Source organism: Myotis nattereri, assembly GCF_964212035.1.
Source record: "Myotis nattereri genome assembly, chromosome: 16".
Lineage (NCBI taxonomy): Eukaryota > Metazoa > Chordata > Mammalia > Chiroptera > Vespertilionidae > Myotis > Myotis nattereri.
Genome location: NC_138091.1, coordinates 36,763,450 through 36,786,382, shown reverse-complemented (window position 1 = coordinate 36,786,382; position 22,933 = coordinate 36,763,450). Strand labels below are relative to the sequence as shown.

Below are 22,933 nucleotides of genomic sequence, written 5' to 3'. Positions count from 1 at the left end.
AGTCATCAGAATGGGTTTATAGTATATAAATCAGGAGCCTAATTTAAATTATAAATTTTTAGGATTTTACAGTTGAAGCTCATAACTTAATGAAAAATGTAGTGCTGCTGTTTATTTTTAGGTTTACAAGAAGTTAGGTCAGACCCACCTCGCCCTGATGAATTTCTCTTGGGCTATGGATTTAGATCCTAAAGGAGCCAATAACCAAATTAAAGAGGCAATTGATAAGCGTTACCTTCCAGATGATGAGGAGCCAATAACCCAAGAAGAACAGATCAGTGAGTATTGTCCATATGAATTAGGTTTGTTTACAGTTACTCAAACCAGAGAACCAGTGAAACACCACATCAGAGTTAAGATGTTTCTTTAATTTTATTTTTCTAACTATGGTGTATTCTTTGTACTAAATGGAATTTTAGGGAAATTGGACAGGATGATAAAATAAGAAAGTACATATGGAGTCAGATAACTAGTTTCATTGCTTATTTTTACCTGGGCCCTGGTTTATATTGTAATATGTAACTAATGCCTGTCTTATTGCTTTCTAGGAATGTGTTTGGGGTGGGGAAGGGAAGATGATAGATGTGATGGTATGTTGAAAACATAAGTGCTATGTGAATGAATAATCAATTTGTGCACATTTTATCGACAGACCTTTAGTAGTGGCTATTCAAATTCTGGGTAGCTCTGGCAAATTCAAAATCCAGGTCAAGAAAAGAGGAGGGAACAAAAGAATTATAGTTTAAGGCAGTAAATACTCTATCCCTAAATTGAATGTATATCTTAAAATGACCAGTGAAGAACCAAGACTTAATGTGACAACATTCTTTAATAAGAAAATTGAGTGACTTCTGATGAGATGAACTAAGATGCCTCTGTTCCAAAAAACTTGGTGAAAGGCTTTGATTAAAATTATAATTTCTATAATCCCAATAACCCTTTTAAAACTGAATTTTAAATTTTATATTTCTGTGGACTAGCAGGGACTAACCCCAAAGTGAAGAAAATGTTAATCTTTTTTTAATGCCTCAGAAAACTAGTTCCAATTCCTAGGGTAAGAATGAGGAATTCCTTAGGGAGAGGTAGTTTTAGTAGTTACTAGTAAAACTCTAACTAAAGGTTAAATGCAATAAACTAATCTCAGACTTTGCTGTAAAATAAGGAGCTTGAATTATATCTTATTAAAGGATATCGGGATCCTTTTTTTTTTAAAGGATACTGGGATTTTTAAGGACCTTTAAAGTCTCATATCTCTGAGTTACAGTAGTTTTTCTTGTTTTCATGAACAAGAAATATTTGTCAGACACCTTACTATAGACTTTTTGTTTTATTTTTTTAAGTGGGAACTGATGAATCCCAGGAGAGCAGCATGACAGATGCGGACGACACACAACTTCATGCAGCTGAAAGTGATGAATTTTAACTTCTGCAAATCAGACTTTTACAACTGGACGTGTGATTAGTGCTGACATGTTTCTTGTCCTTCCATATACTGAGTCTTCACTCCTGAGCCGGCAGTGTCATCATCCATGACTTACACCATCAGTATGCCACTTTCATTGGACCCTGACTGTACACAGAATGAAAGGCAGTGCAATATTTAGCTGCTAACAAGACTGGCTCCTTCACCAGTATGAATGACAATTTAGGGGGTAGGGTGGGGAACTTTCTTTTTTCTTTAATCTCCCTTTGCTGGAAAACTATCATGGAAGGAAGAGTTGTGTTTTATCTGAAGGAACCATTAGATATGGAAAATAGTGATGAACCAGAATTTCTTGGTCATTTTCCAGAATTTTGTTTTATTTGGTTCTGTTCCTGATAAACAGAGTGACTGACCTTCATTTCTAGGTTCTTCAAGAATGGTGTTAGAAAGTGCCAGATGGAACAATAAAAGACATTGCCTATAACAGAATAACTTGATTGCCAAGGAATGTAAATTACCTTAAACTTGCAGTGTCTCCCATAAACAAATGTAATGGATATATTGGGACTCATATTTAGGAATCAAATATCCCTCCATACAGTGTACACTTATTCTTGGCAAGAATGCTTTAATGTCTAACCAAGAAATTTAATTTATTCATCTTGCATCAAAGTGTTGATCATTGTTGTCGGTATCGCAAAGTTTAAACTTTAAAGTTGGTCCTTACCATATTGCCTCTTCTCTGAGCTTTGTGGGATCACCTTTAACATTCAGAGATGATAGAGTGGTTGCCCACTGAAAAGCCAAAACAAGACCCTTAATAACCATTTAAGTTCATCATAGGAATAAAAATGAGAACACTAAAGTAGAGAGACTTTAAGAGATCACAATAGTGAAAGCCTTAATACAATCAGAATTGTACCATAACCTTGAATCTATATTTGTTCAAGACAGTATCCCTTTGATTTTTCTAAGTGTTTAAGCAGGGTGCAAGAATGTATACTCACCTTTGGTTGAGGTCATTTCCATTCTTTTTGGTTCTCTCTGCTTCAAATTATTTTCAGTAATGTGAATCACCAAACATTGACTGAGAGTGGTTGGGTTTAGGATATTAGAAATTTTTAGCTGGAAAAAAAGTTCTTATGAAGGAGATGTGTTCTCTCCTGAGTTTGTCATAATATAGGTTGGTGTCTTTGGGCAAAGGCCACAGTTTTAAAGACCTAATTATGTGTAATAAAATGGGAATTATTGGAATTTCACAGTAACAGATTTAAAAGTCTTAAATTGTGTATCTCCTTTATTGTAATGTATTGAAATTTTTAGAGAAACCTTAGTTGTTAACATTTTATTAAGTGCCAATGTCAGAATATAACAAATTATAGTTTCCTATGAATGACAGGCCTACAGTTATTATTTTGGATTATTTGATGAAGGACAAACTTATCTACTGGTTACCTGTATTAGTCAAGCTGTGAAAATGAGGTAGATTACAGAAGATGTGAAAAAAATTTAACCTGCAGACTCAGTAATTTCCTGTCATTTACTTAATCTACTCATTTAAATGTGGATTAGATACTATTATAAAATAATTCAAGTTGGAGTCTCAGTTAGGTATTGGGTGCCAGAAAGGTATTTAACAAAATTTCCTACCTAAGTCTATGTATATGTGCTGCTTAAAAATCAATTTATAAGAAAAAGGAAAGGTTGGTAGTAAATGATCATTAAAAATTCCAAAGGCCAGCACTTGAATCTAATAAATATTCTGTTTCATTATCCTTTAGTTCTGTAATATTTAATTTTATATCCTTTTACCCTTTTTAATTGGCAAATCAAAAGCCAGCTGTATAACATCAAATACCAGTTTGTTAGAAAGCTCCAACCTGAATTCCATGTTATAAAACCTAGTGAAAAGTAAGCTCAGAAAACAATTTGCTGATATTTGATTAGTTATCTTTTGGTAGTAGGAATTTACGTCCTGTGCCAGAGGTGAGTCTGAGGCTTTCTGGTACTAATTTTGAGACAAGAATAAAAGGATAGTCATGGAAGGCACACCATGGCAATAGTTGACTGAGGACACTCAGCCCAAGGTTGGCCTGATTTTATTTTTCCTCATACTTACTTTCAAAGTCATTTAGATATTTGAAGCCTTATTACCCACCTAGTAACTGTTTCTGGCTTCTACTTCACCCCCACATGAAATGGTGATCAAACAACCAGAACAAAGCGCACATTTTGACCAAGCAAAATGTTTGCTTCGAATTTCAGAAGTTACTTTGAAGGAAATTAAAAAATACTAAGTACTTCAACATTTTTTTTCTCTCTAAGTTTTTCACACATATACATATATATACACACACACATACTTTTGTTCAGAAGTTATGTTGTGGCATTGGATATTTTTCACCCTTGGAAATGGTTCTTAACTCTGGGATTTTAAAAGGTGAAAATAATTTTTCAAGAGAACAATGGTACTCAAAATAATGAAAGGTGGTCCCTACATTTTCTGTATTTCATTACTTTAAATTTTTTTTCCCCCCAAGAACTGCAAGTAATATTTGAACCATGCTGCTGTTGTACCTTAAACAAAAACTCAGTGATAACCAGTATTTAGTCTATTAAAAATGCTCTTTTTGAAGAAAAAAGTTTGGAAGTCTCTGATTAGCCAGAGTATAGTATGGATCTTCATTGAGAAATATAGTGACCCATTTTCTTTGTGAAAACCTGGGAAAATGCAAGTGTGGGTGTGATGTGTGTGTTCTATTTGCATTGAAACAATGTAATTTTGTGTCTTCTTTTTGCTTTTCCTGATTTATTTCAGAAATTGTACAGTCTTGGGGGGGGAGTCTTTTGTTAATATATTTGCAACTCATTAAAGGATATGGAAAATCCAAATAAATTACTTTTGAAAGCAATTTATAATCAAGTTGTTAAAGCTATATCAGAGCTGTGCCATCTGTATTTTTTAGTAAAGCACAGCAAAATAGTGAAAGGTTACAGTTTTATGTTCCACAAAAGTCTAGGTCAGTGTTTAATTTTTTACTTACACCTTCTTTTAATACATATATATTTAAAAACACATTCTTATTTTAGTATTATTTGGAATTTCAAAATAAATATTGTGACAAAAAATGGTAATTTTTAGAATATTTTTTCAAACTGCAGAAGCCCCTTGACAGCAGCTGCTACTTTGCAAGTCATTTGCTTATTCTTTAATCATGTGATTTCTAAAATTCCTTTAAAAGGGACACAAAGCTTTTGTTCCAAATCGAATCCCTTTTCAAAATCAAGATCTGAAAGAAGTAAAATATAGAAACTAAATTTTACTCTAGTTTGATTATCTTGAAGAAAATGGAGAGATCTAAAGGCTTTTGTTCAAATTTGAGGAAAAGGTTAGCAACAGAGAGTAACAAATAGGATGAACTAGGCAGATCAGAGGGATTTGCTGTCAACTGGATAGGGGTAACCAGAAGTATTCGTTGGCTCATTTAGCTGCTAAATTAATAGTTTATGAATGTTTGGTATAGGTTTTATTTTTCTTTATAAGTGTAAATTTTGCTAAATAGCTATGTTTAATGAAATCATGACGTGTGCTGTGTAACTTAATTTTTGTACAGTATTTTCAATCCTCAACCCTATAAGGTAGGTATTTCTCTGTTTTACAAAAGAGAAAATTGAGGCTCAGCTATTAAATGCTAGAGCTGAACGCTTTTGACAAAGTATGTTTAAACCCTTTTATTTAGTTTAGGACTTAACTCTGAAAATTTCAATTCATGTCAGATGTTATCTGTCAGGTATCCTTTCTATCATTTTGAAATTGTCTACTATAGAGTACTATAGAAGTTCAGGTTTTACAAAGGAAATTTATTATTTCTTTAAGTTTATTTTTAGAGAGAGAGGAAGGGAGAGAAACATTGCTGTGAAAGCAAAACATCTATCTGGTGCTTCCTGCACTCCCCCTGCTGGGGATTGAGCCCCCAACCTGAGCATGAGACCTGACCAGGAATAGAACTGGCAACCCTCCAGTGCATGGGACAACACTCAACCAACTGAGCCACAGTGGCCAGGGCAGGAAACTTTATTATTAACCATAGATTCAGATCCATCATATGCATACTCCTTATATTTTTTTTTTATTGATTTTTTTTTTTTTTTACAGAGAGGAAGGGAGAGGGGATAGAGAGTTAGAAACATTGATGAGAGAGAAACATCGATCAGCTGCCTCCTGCACACCCCCCACTGGGGATGTGCCCGCAACCAAGGTACATGCCCTTGACTGAAATCGAACCTGGGACCCTTCAGTCTGGAGGCCAACGCTCTATCTACTGAGCCAAACTGGCTAAGGCGTATCTGTCTATTTTAAAAAGCATATTGGCTGGCATGGCTCAGTGGTTGAGCATTGACCTATGAACCAGGAGTTCACGGTTCCGTTCCCAGTCAGGGCACATGCCCAATGTGGGGCATGCAGAAAGCAGCTGAGGAAACAATGGCAGTAGCCTGATTACAAATATGCCCCTCACTCTCCCAAAACAACCATAAAATCAAGTAGAACAAATAAAAACTACACAGGATTCATGCCTTCATTACTAGAATACAAATTGCCTATAAGTACAAAACAACTTTTACAGTAGGGACCTTGCTACCACCATAAGCTTGTGGGTGTTGAGAATGTGGAATGAGGTTAAATCACTTGGTGGATCAGCAGAATGGAATAGAAGACCTAGAGGAAGCACAGGCAGAATCTATAGGAAAGAAAAAGTGACATAAATGCAAACTATTGAACACAGGTTGGGACTTGGTAGATCATTCCCCTCATTTCAGGGAAAAGTTTGAAAATGGGGGGGACCAAGAACAAGAGCCTCATAGAAGTGGTGTTTCTGGGGGAGAATTGGGAGATACAGACATGAAGAGATAGTGAAAGGAAAAGGATGAAATGTGAGACTGGCAGAAAAGAGAAACAAGGTAAAGGGTGTCCCAAAATTCACACAAGAAGTAATTTTGATAGAAAACACAAGTTTATAATTAAAAATTGTAAATTTTTTATTGATTCATAAAGTATAAGTATAGGGTTATGTATGGAATAGCATATCGGGTAAATGGCCTCCACGGCACAAAAAACTGGATTATCATGCCACGATAGCGAGCACCATTAACTGTTATTGCCTGAGCAGCCGCATTTCGGTCATGGAAAATTTCAACAAAAGGGTGCGTATGTGCCAGCAAAGCCGTGGAGGCCATTTATCCGATATGCTATTCCATACATAACCCTATACTGTATACTTTATGAATCAATAAAAAATTTACAATTTTTAATTATAAACCTGTTTTCTATCAAAATTACTTCTTGTGTGAATTTTGGGACACTTTATATTGATCTTCCCACCCTCACCAACAAGTCCTTAAACTGCACAGAAGAGGGTGGACAAACAGATAAGGGCTCTCAAACGAAGAATTCTTGTCCATGAGATTATTTAGAGTAGAGTGTATAGTAGTCCACACACATACAAAACTATTGCAAAAAGTCCAAAAATGTAAATTAAAGCCTTTCTGATGATAAATGTCTCCCCCAAAGCAATCACAAAGCTAAAGAAAAATAACCCTTTTAAAAGGATGAGAAGCCCTAACCGGTTTGGCTTAGCGGATAGAGCATGGGCCTGTGGACTCAAGGGTCCCAGGTTTAATTCCGGTCAAGGGCATGTACCTTGGTTTCCGGCACATCGCCAGTAGGGGGTGTGCAAGAGGCAGCTGATCGATGTTTCTCTCTCATCGATGTTTCTAACTCTGTATCCCTCTCCCTCTCCCTTCCTCTCTGTAAAAAGTCAATAAAATATATTAAAATAAAATAAAGTAAAAGGATGAGAAAGTGGCTCGGCTGGCATGGCTCAGTGGTTGAGCGTCGACCTATGAACCAGGAGGTCACAGTTCAATTCCTGGTCAGAGCACATGCCCGGGTTGCAGGCTCCATTCCCCGTGGCGGGTGTGCAGGAGGCAGTCAATCAGTGATTCTCATCACTGATGTTTCTATCTCTTACCCTTCCTCTGAAATCAATAAAAATGTATTTTACAGAAACTACACTGAGATACAATTCCTCACCCAACAGATTAGCAAAAATTCAAAACTTGAGTCTACACTCAGTTGGCAAAGCTGTGGGAAACAGGCACTCTTCTACATTGGTGATGGGGATGCAAAATGGTACAACCTGTGAAGCAGAATTTGGCAGTATACAGCAAAACTCCATACGCGTCTATTCTTCACCCAGCAAACACACCTCTAGGAATTTACCTAGGAGATACACCTCAAAAATACATTTGCATAAGTTTATTCATTATAGCATTATTTGTAATTGCAAAATATTAGAAACTAAATGCCCAAGCATAGAAGATTGGTTGGATAAACCGGTACACATACAATAGAGTGCTCTGCAGCTGTCAAAAACCGGATAATCTCTATAAACTGTTATGAAATAGGAGATGTTAAGTGAAAAGTTAAGTGCAAAAGATCATACACATAGTTTGTGTAAGAAAAATAAAAGGGAAGTAAAAACGTCTATAATTTGCTTCTCAAAAAGGAAACAATGGAAAGATAACCCAGAACATAGTGAAGTTGGTTACCTTTAACAGGTGAGGAATGGAGTGGAAGGGATTTGGGAGGAAGTGATACTTTTCTGATTATACTTTTAAAATACATATTTTTTTTATCGATTTCAGAGAGGGAGAAAGAGAAACATCAATGATGAGAGAGAATCATCGATCAGTTGCCTCCTGCACGCCCCACACTGGGGATGGAGCCTGCAACCTGGGCATATACCCTGACCAGTAATTGAACTGTGACCTCCTGGTTCATAGATCAATGATCAACCACTGAGCCACTCCAGCCAGGCTGATTATACTTCTTTATAATATTTTTATTTTGAGAGCATATTAATATGCTACATATTTTTTAAAACAACAAGAATTGGAAAAGGGAAGAAGCTAAAAATGAAATAGAGCCCTAGCCGGCTTGGCTCAGTGGATAGAGCATCAACCTGCGGACTGAAGGGTCCCAGGTTCGATTCTGGCCAAGGGCACATGCCTGGGTTGCAGGCTCGATCCCCAGTGGGGGTGTGCAGGAGGCAGCCGATCAATGATTCTCTCTCATCATTGATGTTTCTATCCTTCTCCCTTCCTCTCTGAAACCAATAAAGAAATATATATATATTAAAAAATAAAATAGAATCAAGGCAATAAAGTCTTTAAAAACAAATCAATAAATAAATAAATAAGAAATAGAAACAAATGAACCTAACTGTAGTATTTCTAGTGAATACCAGAACCAGCCTGGGAAGGGGAGTGGAGGGTAGGACTAAGAAGAGCTAACTGAAATAACTTATGAACACAGTATTTCACTATGCACTCTCAGTCTTGAGAAGGATAGGGTGTATGTTGGGGCAGTGATGGGAAGTAAAAGTGAAAACAAATCCTGAACTCTTTAGTAAGTTTGTTTATTTTAGTGGTATAAATGAAGCAATGGGAAACTAAGATATATCACAGGATTGAACAAATGAATAAATGTGTTGATATTGTGGATTGGAATTCTAACTGGAAGAAGATAACATAAATTGGAGAGGAAAAAACAGGTATCTCCTTCTTTCAACTTTTGGCCTGACTCTAACAATAGAGTCAGTTAGATACTATCATTTTCTGGAAAGTGGTTGCTATCCTTCACCTTCTGGACTTTGTACATGCTATTTCCTCTGTACCTCCCTTTCCAATCTTACCTCCATACTGCCTTCTATCTCAGCCCTTATTTCATTGTAATGGCTTTGCCTTTTTTTTTTCCTGTCTTCCCCACCTCCATGTAAACTTTGAAGGCAAGGGCACTATCTTATCATCACATCTTCAGGGCCTTGGCAGTGGCTGGCATGTGGCAGGTGCCCAATACTATTTTCTTAATGACTTTTGAGGTTGAGATAGACAGAAACTTAATTGCTAAAAACAAGCAGCATTCAAGTACTGGGGTTCATGAGGGAGAACCCAGTGACCTGTGCTACATACATTAGGAAGAAATAAAATCAACATATACCTACTAGCCTTTTATTCTAGTAAAATGCTGCTTTTTGAACAAGAGATCCACTGTCCAATATCACTGCCCAAAGATCATATATATATATATATATATATATATATATATATATTTGATTTTTTACAGAGAGGAAGGGAGAGGGATAGAGAGTTAGAAACATCGATGAGAGAGAAACATCGATCAATTGCTTCATGCATACCTTACTGGGGATGTGCCCGCAACCAAGGTACATGCCCTTGACCGGAATCAAACCTGGGACCTTTCAGTCCGCAGGCTGAGGCTCTATCCACTGAGCCAAACCAGTTAGGGCCCAATGCTCTCTTAACTAAGCTGATGACAATGGAAATAAAAGAAAATTTTAAATGTGATATTGTAAAAGAAAACCAATATAAATGAGTGAATATAGGGGCAATATGTACAACTCAGGATCTCATATCTTCTCATATTTTAATCCAGAAGGCCAGAGTCCTAATGATTGAACAACAATAGCATCAGCCAATTTTTATTGGGCACCTACTGTGTGCAAATCTTCACCTGTGTTAATTTTTTTTTTTTTTTACAGAGAGGAAGGGAGAGGGATAGAGAGTTAGAAAAATCGATGAGAGAGAAACATCGATCAGCTGCCTCCTGCACACCTCCTACTGGGGATGTGCTTGCAACCAAGGTACATGCCCTTGACCGGAATCGAACCTGGGACCCTTGAGTCCGCAGGCCGATGCTCTACCCACTGAGCCAAACCAGTTAGGGCCACCTGTGTTAATCTTTACAACAACTCTAGGAAGTAGGTATTATTATTGAGAAAACTGAGGTAAAACCACTGCTAAGATTCTTCATGGTAAAACCACTGCTATTGCTATTTTATCCTCTTAACTTTTTAATACATATTTTAGTGAACAAGTATTTATTTAGGCTTCTGTGTCTGGCAGTGCCCTGTGTAAAATAAAATATAGAAGACAGTTTCTGCCCTCAATGAGCTTATGATCCATTTTAAATGCTTAATTTCAATGATTTTTTGAATAAGTGAGACTTTGATATGATTCAAAGATTAACAAGAGCCCTAGCCGGCTTGGCTAGTGGATAGAGCGCCAGCCTGTGGACTGAAGGGTCCCAGGTTCGATTCTGGCCAAGGGCACATGCTTGGGTTGCGGGCTCCATCCCCAGTAGGAGGTGTGCAGGAGGCAGCCCATCAATGATTCCCTCTCATCATTGATGTTTCTCTCTCTCCCCTCTCCCTTCCTCTCTGAAATCAATAAAGAAATATATATTTTTTTAAAAACCTGAAGATTAACAAGAGAAAAATTCTCTTACTTCGTCTACCTTGTTTCCCCTTCTTGGAAGCAACCAGTGTTACTGTGTGTATGTTCTTCAGAAATATGTTTTAGGTGTATATAAGTACGTATATGTAGAGATATTTTTTTCTTTCCTTACCCAAATGGAAACAGGGAATAAACATTGTTTGATACCTTAAAAAAAAAAAAAAGAACACCAAACTGTATCCAGAGATCATGCTCTAGTAGTAAATGTAGGTAGAACTTCTTTCTTTTTTATGGCTGGTTAATATTCCATTGTATATCTGATAACAGTAATATAGCAATAATGGTTATGACATTAAATACTTATGTAGTAGCTGCTACACACTATTCTAAGAGTCTTCCCTAATTTAGTATATTTAATCCTCTCAACAGTACTATGAAATAGGTATGACTATTATTCTCATGTTGCAGAGATGGAAACAGGCATTGATTGTTTAAATAATGTGCCCAATGTCACAAAATTAGCAAGCAATGGACAGGACCAGCTACCTAATTTGGAGTTCAGTGCAAAATAAAAGTGTGGATCTCTTGTTCAAAAAGCAGGAAAAAGGTGCCATTAAAGGTACTAAAATATGAAATTTTCCTCTTTCTATCATGGTCTCTGTCTTGACTTGTTATGGGTTTTTTGTTATTTGATGTCATCTAAGCAAATAAAATTTTAAAAATTTAAATGATCAAGCAGGAATTTTGCCATCTATCTTTATCCTGTGCACTGCCAGTTTTAAAGATCATGTATTTAACTCATATGTTGAATTGCTGAAATTATACAATTATTCGTATTTTGTTGCTTGTACCTGCACATGTATTTTGTTCTTACCATAATAGTGGCAACTCTGGATAAACCAACTCAAATGTTTTGATTTCACTTCTTGCTATGGGCATATTCTACTAACACTCCACTTTCAACTTACTGATGAGTAAGGAAGGACTGAAAGGAAAAGGAACTCCAGATTGCCTTTTCCTTTAAAAAAATTTTTTTTAATTGATTTCAGAGAGGTAGAGAGAGGAAGAGAGAGATAGAAACATCAATGATGAGAGAGAATCATTGATCAGTTGCCTCCTGACCAAGCCCACAACCTGGACATGTGCCCTGATGGGGAATCGAACCCAAGACCCTTCAGTCCACAGCCAACACTCTATCCACTGAGCCAAAGCAGGTAGGGCTGCCTTTTCCTTTATGTCATTTTCAGGATCAGTGATTGGTTAATACAAAGAAGCAACATGAGTAAGAAAAGATAGAATACAGTTCCTTATCTTTCTCGTTTCTTAGAATATATTACCTTTTTTCTGGGTTGGAACAGAAAGTTCTAGTTTGAATGGAAAGTATGACTTCTCAGGGCTTCTTCAGTCATACATGTAACACACATACCCTGCATTCATTTTAAATCTTGTGGAACTCCCACATTACAGGTCCCCCAGAATTCTGTGCTCAAAGCTTTATGTAAATGGCGTGACAAGGAATGGTGACACCTAATTGTGCATATCTCCTCTGCTTGCTCATGCATTTGCTTCATTGGCCCATTGGACTTCATTTACAAAACCCAAGTTCAAAAGTAAAATCATTAGCCGAAACCGGTTTGGCTCAGTGGATAGAGCGTCGACCTGCGGACTGAGGGGTCCCAGGTTCAATTCCGGTCAAGGGCATGTACCTGGGTTGTGGGCACATCCCCAGTGGGGAGATGTGCAGGAGGCAGCTGATCGATGTTTCTCTCCCATCGATGTTTCTGACTATCTCTCTCCCTTCCTCTCTGTAAAAAATCAATAAAATATATTAAAAAAAAAAGTAAAATCATTAAAAATTTCAAGATGGCAATAGCAGAGTGTGGGGCCCTTCTGAGTGTGGGGCCCTGTGTGACTTCATAGTTGTTATGCCCATAGTTGTTATGCCCTGGTGAAAGAGCAGGAGTCAAATAATAATTTATTTAACCAGTCCTATAATGAAGTGCATTTAAATTTTCTTTTCATCTTTTGCTATTAGAATGTTTGTTAAAAAAACAAACAAACTGCCCTAATCGGTTTGGCACAGTGGATAGAGCGTCAGCCTGCGGACTCAAGGGTCCCAGGTTCGATTCCGGTCAAGGGCATGTATCTTGGTTGCAGGCACATCCCCAGTAGGGAGTGTGCAGGAGGCAGCTGATCGATGTTTCTCTCTCATCGATGTTTCTAACTCTCTATCCCTCTCCCTTCCTCTCTGTAAAAAGGAATCAATAAAATATATTTTTAAAAAAACAAAAACAAAACAAACAAACAAACTAATAAGTATGTATATACAGATTATTTCAAAATTTGGAAGTAGGGGAATATTTATTATACTTTTTAAATTTTATTTAATGTGGTCTGATAAAATCTTTTATATTCTCTGGTTGAGATTTAAGGCTTCTTCCTCATGAACAACTGTATGACAATGAAATAAACAGCCCCATATTTCCAGATTTTTCAGAGAATATATCAGTAAGATAAATTCTACAGCATAAAACTGCCTGCCACATAGTAAGGTGCTCAATAAATATGTATGGAATGAATGAATACAGTTCTAGAGTTGGAATTACTGAATTAAAGGGTATTTGCATTTATAATTTTGATGGTTATTGCCTAATTGCTCTCCATATAGCTCCATAGATATTGGAAGAACTTAGACTTTCATCAGTGATGTAAAAAAAATTGTTATTTCCCTCTTTCCATTGCCAACACAATGTTTTGCAAATGTTTATCTTCATGACCTATTAGATGAAAATAGTATCTCAGTGGAACTTTAAATGCATGTTTTTGTCAAGTTGAGCATCTTTTCATTCGTTTAAGAGCCATTCCTTGCCGAAACCGGTTTGGCTCAGTGGATAGAGCGTCGGCCTGCGGACTGAAGGGTCCCGGGCTGGATTCCGGTCAAGGGCATGTACTTGGGTTGCGGGCACTTCCCCATTGGGGGATGTGCAGGAGGCAGCTGGTCGATGTTTCTCTCTCATCGATGTTTCTGACTCTCTATCCCTCTCCCTTCCTCTCTGTAAAAAATCAATAATATATATATATATTTTTTTAAAAAAAGAGCCATTCCTGTCCTAACTGGTTTGGCTCAGTGGATAGAGAGTCAGCGTCCGGACTGAAGGGTCCCAGGTTCGATTCTGGTCAAGGGCATCTACCTTGGTTGTGGGCACATCCCCAGTAGGAGGTGTGCAGGAGGCAGCTGATGGATTTTTCTAACTCTCTATCCCTCTCCCTTCCTCTCTGTAAAAAATCGATAAAATATATTTTTTTTTAAAAAAAGAGCGATTCTTGTTTTCATTCTTGTAAAATTTGTCATAAACTTTGTTCATTTTCCTAGAGGTTCTGTTTTTAAAATATTGTCATTGTGAAATATATAGACTGAAAAATATAAATGTTTTTGTACATTTAATTTTTTTAATATATATTTTATTGATTTTTCACAGAGAGAAAGGGAGAAGAATAGAGAGCCAGAAACATTAATGAGAGAGAAACATTGATCAACTGCCTCCTGCACACCGCCCACTGGGGATGTGCCCACAACCAAGGTACATGCCCTTGACCGGAACCGAACCTGGGACCTTTCAGTCCGCAGGCCGACGCTCTATCCACTGAGCCAAAACAGCTAGGGCATTTTTGTACATTTTAATAAACACTTATAGAGCACATACTTCTATCCCATCACCTGATCAAAAAGTAGAATACTGCCTGTCCCTAAGAACAACCTCCACCCAATCAAACTCCCTCTGTCCCACTAATTCATCTTTTGTGTTCATTTCCTTCCTTTTCTTTATAATCCTGACACCTATCTATGCATCCCTAAGCAATATACTAGTAGTTCAATTTTGCCTGCTTTTAAACTTTACATAAGTGGAATCATACTATATATGTTTTATGAATCTTGCTTTTTGTGTATGTGTTTAATATTACCTTTGTAAAAAATTTTATGTCGTTGAATATAACCATAGTTTATTAATTTTCATGGTACAAATATACAATAATTTGACCATTTTACTCTTGGTAAACATTTGGGATGTTTCCAGTCTGGGGCACTAAGGAACAATGCTGCTATAACTATTCTTGTACAGTAATACTTATGCTTAAAACTCTGCATTTCCTTATAATATATATCCACTAGTGTAACTGTTAGGACATAGAGTATGCATATCTCCAGTTGTATTAAATTATATCAAAGTCTTTTTCAAAGTGGCTGTGCCAGTTTGCACTTCCACCAGAAATATATGAGGATTGCTGGTCTTTATTTCTTGATTTGTAGGAGGTCTTTATATTCAGCATTATGGAAGCTAGCCCTTTGTAATAGTAGCAAAATTTTCTTTCCAAGTTTACAATCTCTTTAAAGAGGCACTGATGTTCTTCCAACCACCCCTAGAGGAATGAAAATGTAACTGGAAGAAGTGAAGTATTCTAAATTTGAAGCATTTAAATAAAAAGTAGGTGCTCTGGGTTAATCACTTTATCACTCTTAATTTGCTATTATACATGCCATTAATACAAATAATCATACCAAAACTTTTCATGGCATGCTCTGGAATACAAGATGCAAAATGTAATAATAACGGTAGTTAAAAACTGCATTGTGTTAAATTTATTATATGTATTAACTAATTTAATCCTCACAAAAAACCCTAGGATGTAGGTACTATTTTTTTCACCCCATTTTATAGATATATGAAATAAAAAGATGGATTAAAGATGTTTTCTAGGGCTGATTTAAGTAAAATTAATAAACTCAGAAAATATCATTTTTTAACTGATAAAAGTTTCTTTTTATAATTTGTTTTTCCTCTTGGGGATTAATGCTACCCCATCTTGGGTTCCTTTTCCCCATCTTCTCAGATCTGGTATATACTGTTTAGCTCTCTCTTTTTTCTTTGAAGAAAGACAACCTGTATATATCTTTCTTCCAACACTCACTCATAGTCCTTTGCTCTTTTAGTCACAGGGATATCAGAAATCGGCAGGTAGAGAGTGCTTGGAGCAAATGGGAAAGGAGTAGAGAGAGCAAGAGATAAGCCAAGGGAAGGGCACAGCCTGGCATGGTATATGGAGGGTGGAAAGAATGCTTTCTTTAGGGTATGGTTTCCTAAACTATGGTCCGCAGATTAGGAAATCCAGGAACTTAGAAAAGCATGTGCCTTTATTTTTGCTAAAGTGTAACAGAAAATTAGCATTTTCTTTAAGTACAAATGGAGACAACAAACCAAGTATTATTAGCAGTACCTGTGATCTTGTCATCAACAGAAATCACAGATATTTTTCAAATATATTACAGTTGTTGCAGAGATCTTGAATTATTATTTATGTTAATTTACTGCCTCAAAATTACTGTGGTTATTAGGCCTGTTATTAGATCTTATTGAATACATTAATATAAAATGCATTAATATAATATAATTGAAAATCGTGGTTTAATATCATTGCTTTCCTTTGCATTCCCATGTATGTTTGCTATGCATTTGAAAACATTCTGAGAAGAGGACCATATACTTCACCAGACTGAAAAGGGTCTGTGGCTTGAAAAAAATTAAGAACTCTGCTTAATGGGTATTTTCTTGGCTTTCATTCTTTACTGAATGAGCCTAAAGAGGGTCCCTGAAGTGAGTTTCAAGAGCCTCACCAGTCTTATAATTTTATTGTTCTGTTTTTCCAGATACCCTTCCTCCCTTAACTTTCATGCTTCTTCAATATTGTTTTTCTTACCTAACTGCCCCTCATTCTGTTTCTTTTCATCCTCCGGTGGGTTTCTTTTACATTTCTATGGGGAGTTTATCCTTTAGCATGTCACCAGTCACCATATTTAGGCGGAGACCCCCAGATCTCCCCTAGTCCAGATTTTCTACTCTCCACCAGTTCCATAACTCCAGTTCCCCTAGGACACATCCACTTAGTTTTACCACTGGTATCTGGATCTGAATATATTAAAAACTAAAATTCCTTCCTAAAATCCGCACGTCGTGCCACTTTGTCTGGACGACCATCTTGTCTGTCCCCCTGGTTTTCCAACCTTGGAATTATTTTTAAATTTAAATCAATTACTTAACAAAAAAACCAAAAAAACCAACCTGGCATCTTTGTGAATGGTACAAAAATCAAAAGATACAAAAGGATGCGCGGTGTAATGTTGTCTTCCTTCCACCTGGTCTCCCAGGCACTCAGTTCTCCCGCCCGGGAGGAAACCACTGTTACTAGCACTTTGAGTCATTTTGATTCCTTCTGATCGTGGCTCTATCTCAAGTCCTTCCCTGTTTGTGAGATGTGTACCCTTTCCTCTCCAGGCTCTCGTGACCTTATATCTGACTGACTTTATATGTAAGTATTTGTATGTGGTATATTTTATATACATACATAAAATCTCCTCTATGGCCTTCCGGCCTCGAGTTTTCATCACGTCGCTTCCTGGATGAAGAACCTACAAGGGTGAGGGGCCAGGGTTGGGGGTGATGGAGAAGAGGATCCACAGGAGACTTAGGTAGAGGGCTCGGAGCGGCCGACCGGTGGGAAGCTCTGTCAGGATGCCTATTTCTGTCCTTCCCACCTCCGGCCTCCGTTCAGTCCTCCGATTCAAATGTCTCTCCTTTCCCAAAGCGAGACAGAGACAGAGAGATACACAGAGACAGAGACGCCGGGGCACCAGCATCCTCTCCCCCTTCTGTCCCGCCCCGCCGCTCTGACGGACATCCGCCACCAGCCAATGCCGCTCACGATGTGCTCTGGAAGGGCCAATGAGAGACAGAGGAGGGCGGAAGATTCCCCGCCCCCACTTCTAGGCTTGGTTGAGCCGTGCAGGTAGGTCCGGGGCCCGGGGAGCCGCCGTTGGCACTGGTGCCCCGGGGGGTGGGTGCCCGAGCCGGTAGGGGTGATGGTGGGGAAGGGGAGGTGGTCCCGTCCGCGGGAATCCGAGGGGGCGGCCCGGCCGGGAGGCGAGGGGCTGCAGGGCCCGTGGAGCGGGCGCCGCCGAGGGCCCTGGAAGCGACTGGGCTGGGGGAGCGGAGACGCGTGTGTGGGGCATAGAGACCCCCGCCCCGTTCCCACTCCCAGGCCTGGGCCGCGGGGTGCCTGCCGAAGGGACGGGGGCCTGGTGCCCGGGGGCCGGCCGGGGCCGGGCCTAGGGCCGGGGGCGCCGAGGAGAGCCCGGGGCGCAAGGCCGAGCCGAGGTGGGACGGACCGACGCGGAGGGGAAGGGAAGCTGCATCCCGCGGGCCGACCCTCCTGAGGGCCACGGCCACGGGCGCCCCTGCCCTGAGCCCACTCCCGCGGGCGCCCCCCCTCTAACAACGGGGATGGGGCAGAAGGAGTCACCCCGCTGCGGGAAGGTGAGGCGGATAGGTTTGGGACCAGGGTCCGAGGTGGGGGGAGGGGTGGGAATCGGGCTGTCCCCTTTCTCTTCTCCCCATGCCTCCTGCAGTGGGGGGTCCCCAAGGGGCCCCTAAATCCTCCTGAGACTTGGGTCAAGAGTCAGACTCCTTCCCCTTACCCCTCCCCCTTCTCCCCCCCCCCCCCAAAAAAAAAAATCCGATGAGCGTTAAGGAAAGTGATGGCAAGTCTTCCAAGCCGAAGTGACAAATGTATAGCAGGAACAAATCGACACCAGAACATTTTAAAAACATTTTTCTTTAGAAGATGAGGGTATTGTAGTCTTTGATTTTTCCGAAATTTATTTTATAGAGGTGGGTGCTGTTATTTTTGTTCCTATTCAGGCAAGCCTCCATTTTAAGCGAAGCAATAACTGGTTAAGCTGGAATTTTCATTCAGGCCTAGGATTTGAGCGAGGATTCTGCGAGGGAGGTCATTTAACCCATCCTCCTGCCTCCAGGCAAACTTGCCTCCCTCCCGGGTCGTCAAAATTAAGTTGTTTGGTTTGCTTTTAAAAGATCTCTAGGAAAGAAGGGCCTTTTATTTGCTTGTAGCACTTCAGTCAAGCATAGGTTTTTAAGTAGAATGGGTTCTGAAACTTAATAAAATTTAGGACAATGAGAGCGATCAGAGAGATTTTCATTAAATAAAATTAAACATGGCAAAAGTCTTTTTCAGATGGTCAGTTAACAAATCACTTTCCGTAGTGTTTTTGAAGTACCCTGGATGGATAATTATTTTTCTATCTGGGATTTTGGCTTTCTAACGATTTGATATTATCTGAAATTTTATATTATCTTAAATATGTATTACACATTGAATCCACTTCTTATGTAAAATATAGTTCTCCATATATATGGATATACACATGCCCACAGTTGCTATTTTCCAAAGAGGACTGTTTTGAGTTCTCTTTGGGATGGTGAGGCAGTAGTACTTCAAATCTCTGTCCACATAGCTTAAACTATTTACTCATTCTTCATCATTTTTTTAGTCTAAATGAAAGTCTTCTCTTTCAGATACCTTCTTGAAACAAAACATTTTTCCACCTGCTCATACTTGGTGACTGAGGGATTACTAAGACTCCCTTCTTGCTCATTTTTGAGTATTGTCTGAACTACTCCTGACACTATGAATGCTATTCGGATGCCTCTTAAGGTAAGATGTGTTATTTTTAAAATTAAAGGCCTAATTTATTTTTTAGAATTGAGAATATTCTAATTCTCAAATTTGCAATTCTTTAAGCCTCTTGCCACTCAAAAACTACTATTGTGTTTGCTTCCTAGGACTGATTGGTTATTCCTTACTTTGTTTTTTTTTTTTAGTTTTATTGCTTAAGTATTACAAAGAGTATTACGTATGTCTCCTTTTTTCCCCCACCCTTGACAATCCCCTGGCCTCCCCTACCCCCCAGTGTCTTATGTCCGTTGTTTCCTTACTTTGTATTGCTACTTTTCTTGGTTATTGGAGTTAAAATATTAGTGAAGTTCTCAAATTAATTTGCATTACATATATATGTGTTATTTTTTTTATTTTATTTTTATTTTTTAAAATATATTTTATTGATTTTTCACAGAGAGGAAGGGAGAGAGATAGAGAGTTAGAAACATCGATGAGAGAGAAACATCGATCAGCTGCCTCCTGCACACCCCCCAATGGGGATATGCCCGCAACCCAGGCACATGCCCTTGACCGGAATCGAACCTGGGACCCTTCAGTCCGCAGGCCGACGCTCTATCCACTGAGCCAAACCGGTTTCGGCGTGTTATTTTTTTAACTTTAAGTTATGACAACCCACATAGTTGTAAAATTCTGCTCCTATCTAAGTAGGATGGATTGGCAATTCCGACATCCAGGTCCACTTTCAAACAAGTACTTTAGAGTCATAGGTACTAGGGTGTGACCCACTCTTGCCAATCTGTAGCTGATTCATGTGTTACAAAAGATGTGTCATTAACCATTTGTTTACTCTGAAACTTCATATCATATAGGATATAAGAACATTCTAAGACCAGTTGGTTTATGGATACAACTCTGTTGGAGAGTTATCATGCTGTTTCCTAGTCCTTTGAATGGGAATGAATTTACATTATTTTTCTCAACAGGTAGCACTTGGTGCCAAGTTTCACTTCACAGGATAAACCTCTTTTGGGCAGTGTGGACAGATCTTTTATTTTTTCAAATATATTTTAATTGATTTCAGAGAGGAAGGGAAAGGGAGAGAGAGAGAAACATCAATGATGAGAGAGAATTATTGATTGGCTGCCTCCTGCATATTCCCCACTGGGCATGTGCCCTAATGGGGAATCGAACCCTGACCTCCTGGTTCATAGGTGGATGCTCAACTATTGAGCCTCGCTGGTTGGGCAACAGATGATCTTTAGATGAAAAAACCACTCATTGATACGGTTTTTCTCTAGTCTCTTGGCTGCTTTCAATCTCTTGTACATAGATGGCCAAAGGACACTCCATTGAGACTAAACAGAGGGGCCGAGTTTAAGACATATGTAGGGAGGAAAATGGGAGGAAGGATGGAGAGAGAAAGACAAGGAGTAATGGAAACCCTCCACCAGCTTCACCAGCTGGCATAGGTTGCCTTCCTTTGGAGCTGGATATTTGTGTAATTAGATAATTTGTTGTGTGGTAATCTTTCCTGCAGAATTCCAAATTAATGCAGTGAATAAATCAGAGAATAATGCAATCTGTGTAAACTAAGTATTTGGACTGTTGGAAATCTTTAGGTAAATGCAGACTGAGTTCTCCATATTCGTTTATGTTTCAGCTGCTATTGTTGGATAATGAGGCTTATTTTAGTGTAAAGGAAGTCAAAGTCACACAGTTTTTCCAGTCATTCTCCCTGTAGAATTGAAGCGGTTGCAAGGGGAACCCAACCAGAAGTCCTGAACCCTTAGGAATTGGAGGACTTTGTACAAGAGTATTATTTCTCTTTGGTACTGAGAATTTATCACCAGGATCTGGTGACTTTTGTTATCTTTAGGATACAAAGGACTGTCAGCAGGTACTAGTTCCCTAAAACTCAAGAAAATTTGGATCAATATATTGGATTTTATTTTAGTCACCTTGTTTTTTTTAAAAATATATTTTATTGATTTTTTTTTTTTTTTTTTTTTTTTTTTTACAGAGAAGAAGGGAGAGGGATAGAGAGTTAGAAACATTGATGAGAGAGAAACATCGATCAGCTGCCTCCCGCACACCCCCTATTGGGGGTGTGCCCGCAACCAAGGTATATGCCCTTGACCGGAATCGAACCGGGACCGTCAGTCCTCAGGCCAATGCTCTATCCACTGAGCCAAACTGGTCAGGGCAGTCACCTTGGTTTTAATTAATGTATTAGGTACATAGAGTCCTGCTTTTTTTTTTTTTTAAAAAAATATATTTTATTGATTTTTTACAGAGAGGAAGGGAGAGGGATAGAGAGTTAGAAACATCAATGAGAGAGAAACATCGATCAGCTGCCTCCTGCACACTCCCCACTGGGGATGTGCCCGCAACCAAGGTACATGCCCTTGACCGTAATTCAACCCGGGACCCTTGAGTCCACAGGCCGATGCTCTATCCACTGAGCCAAACCAGTTCAGGCCGATGCTCTATCCACTGAGCCAAACCAGTTAGGGCGAGTCTTGCTTTTTAAGGTATATATGCTGTTTAAGATTTTACCTCTAAATCTCTGAACCTGAGTGTTTAATATACAGTTGGCCCCGTTAACAACCCTGGGGGTTAGGGGCGCTGCTTCCCCCCCCACTCCGCCCCCGCCCCCCCCAACCCCCCCCCAGTCAAAAATAGCTAATGACTTTTGCCTCCTCCAAAACTTAACTACTCGTTGTTGACAGTATTACTGATAAAAAATAGTTGATTAACACATATTTTGTTTGTTATATGTATTATATGTTTACAATTAAAGGAAGTCAGAGAAAAGAAAATCATAAGAAAAATAGTATTTATGGAAAAAAACTCTAAACAGTTTAAACTCATATTGTTCAGGAGTCAGCTGTAGTTTCACTGTAACCCCTGAATCTGTATCAAAGACTTCTGGCTTGGTAGGAATACAGAATGGAAGTCAGAGCTCTGTACTGTATGAGTTACCACTTGTTAACTGCTTAAGAATGTAGTTATGTGGCTGCCTTAATTTTATATTCCCTGCTAGTGCAAAACCTCTTCCTAATCTAAACAAATGTTTTATTTGATAACATTTTCCTCCTCCTTTTATTACTTACAAAAACTTATGAATTAAGTTTGATCTGGGCAGGAGAAAAAGCACTTTTTGGGGGGGAAGAGGATAGCATTGAATTTACAGGATGGAAAATAAAAAAAGGAGGGAGAACTTTATTCCCTTTTTTTAGTTGTAAATATCCTTACAATGTTTCTGAGATGTATTTTCAGGTTATAATTATTTATTTTTTAAGTAAAAAAAAAAAGGTAGTCTAATTAAAATGGAGCCAACATGTTCATTTTCTTTAGTTTTTATGTGATTACCTTATTTCAGCATGAACTCTAAATGCATTACCTAAATGTTAGGCCTGAGTATATGCTTATTTCCATGCTTCTAGAAAGTAGTGCCAATATTCACCCTTTTCACAAGCCAAAGTACCAAAGGAAACCTAAGTTACAAAGGAAAATTAACTTCAAACAGCAACTCCTCAATTGAAGGCATTTTTGTTAATTAGACGTTCCAATGGAAATTATTATTATTATTATTTAAAAATATATTTTATTAATATTTTACAGAGAGGAAGGGAGAGAGATAGAGAGTTAGAAACATCGATGAGA

General features: G+C 38.5%; 1 protein-coding gene across 1 annotated transcript in view; it reads left to right on the top strand.

The window, feature by feature from the left end:
* The window catches only part of CDC27 (cell division cycle 27), a 48,409-nt gene extending 45,220 nt beyond the window's left edge, over positions 1-3,189 (top strand). The window contains exons 18-19 of the mRNA XM_081110280.1: positions 122-278; positions 1,341-3,189. Of these exons, the coding sequence (XP_080966406.1) occupies positions 122-278; positions 1,341-1,423 (240 nt within the window). The 3' untranslated portion in view covers positions 1,424-3,189. The remainder of the gene's footprint in view (positions 1-121; positions 279-1,340) is intronic.
* Positions 3,190-22,933: the final 19,744 nt, after the last annotated feature.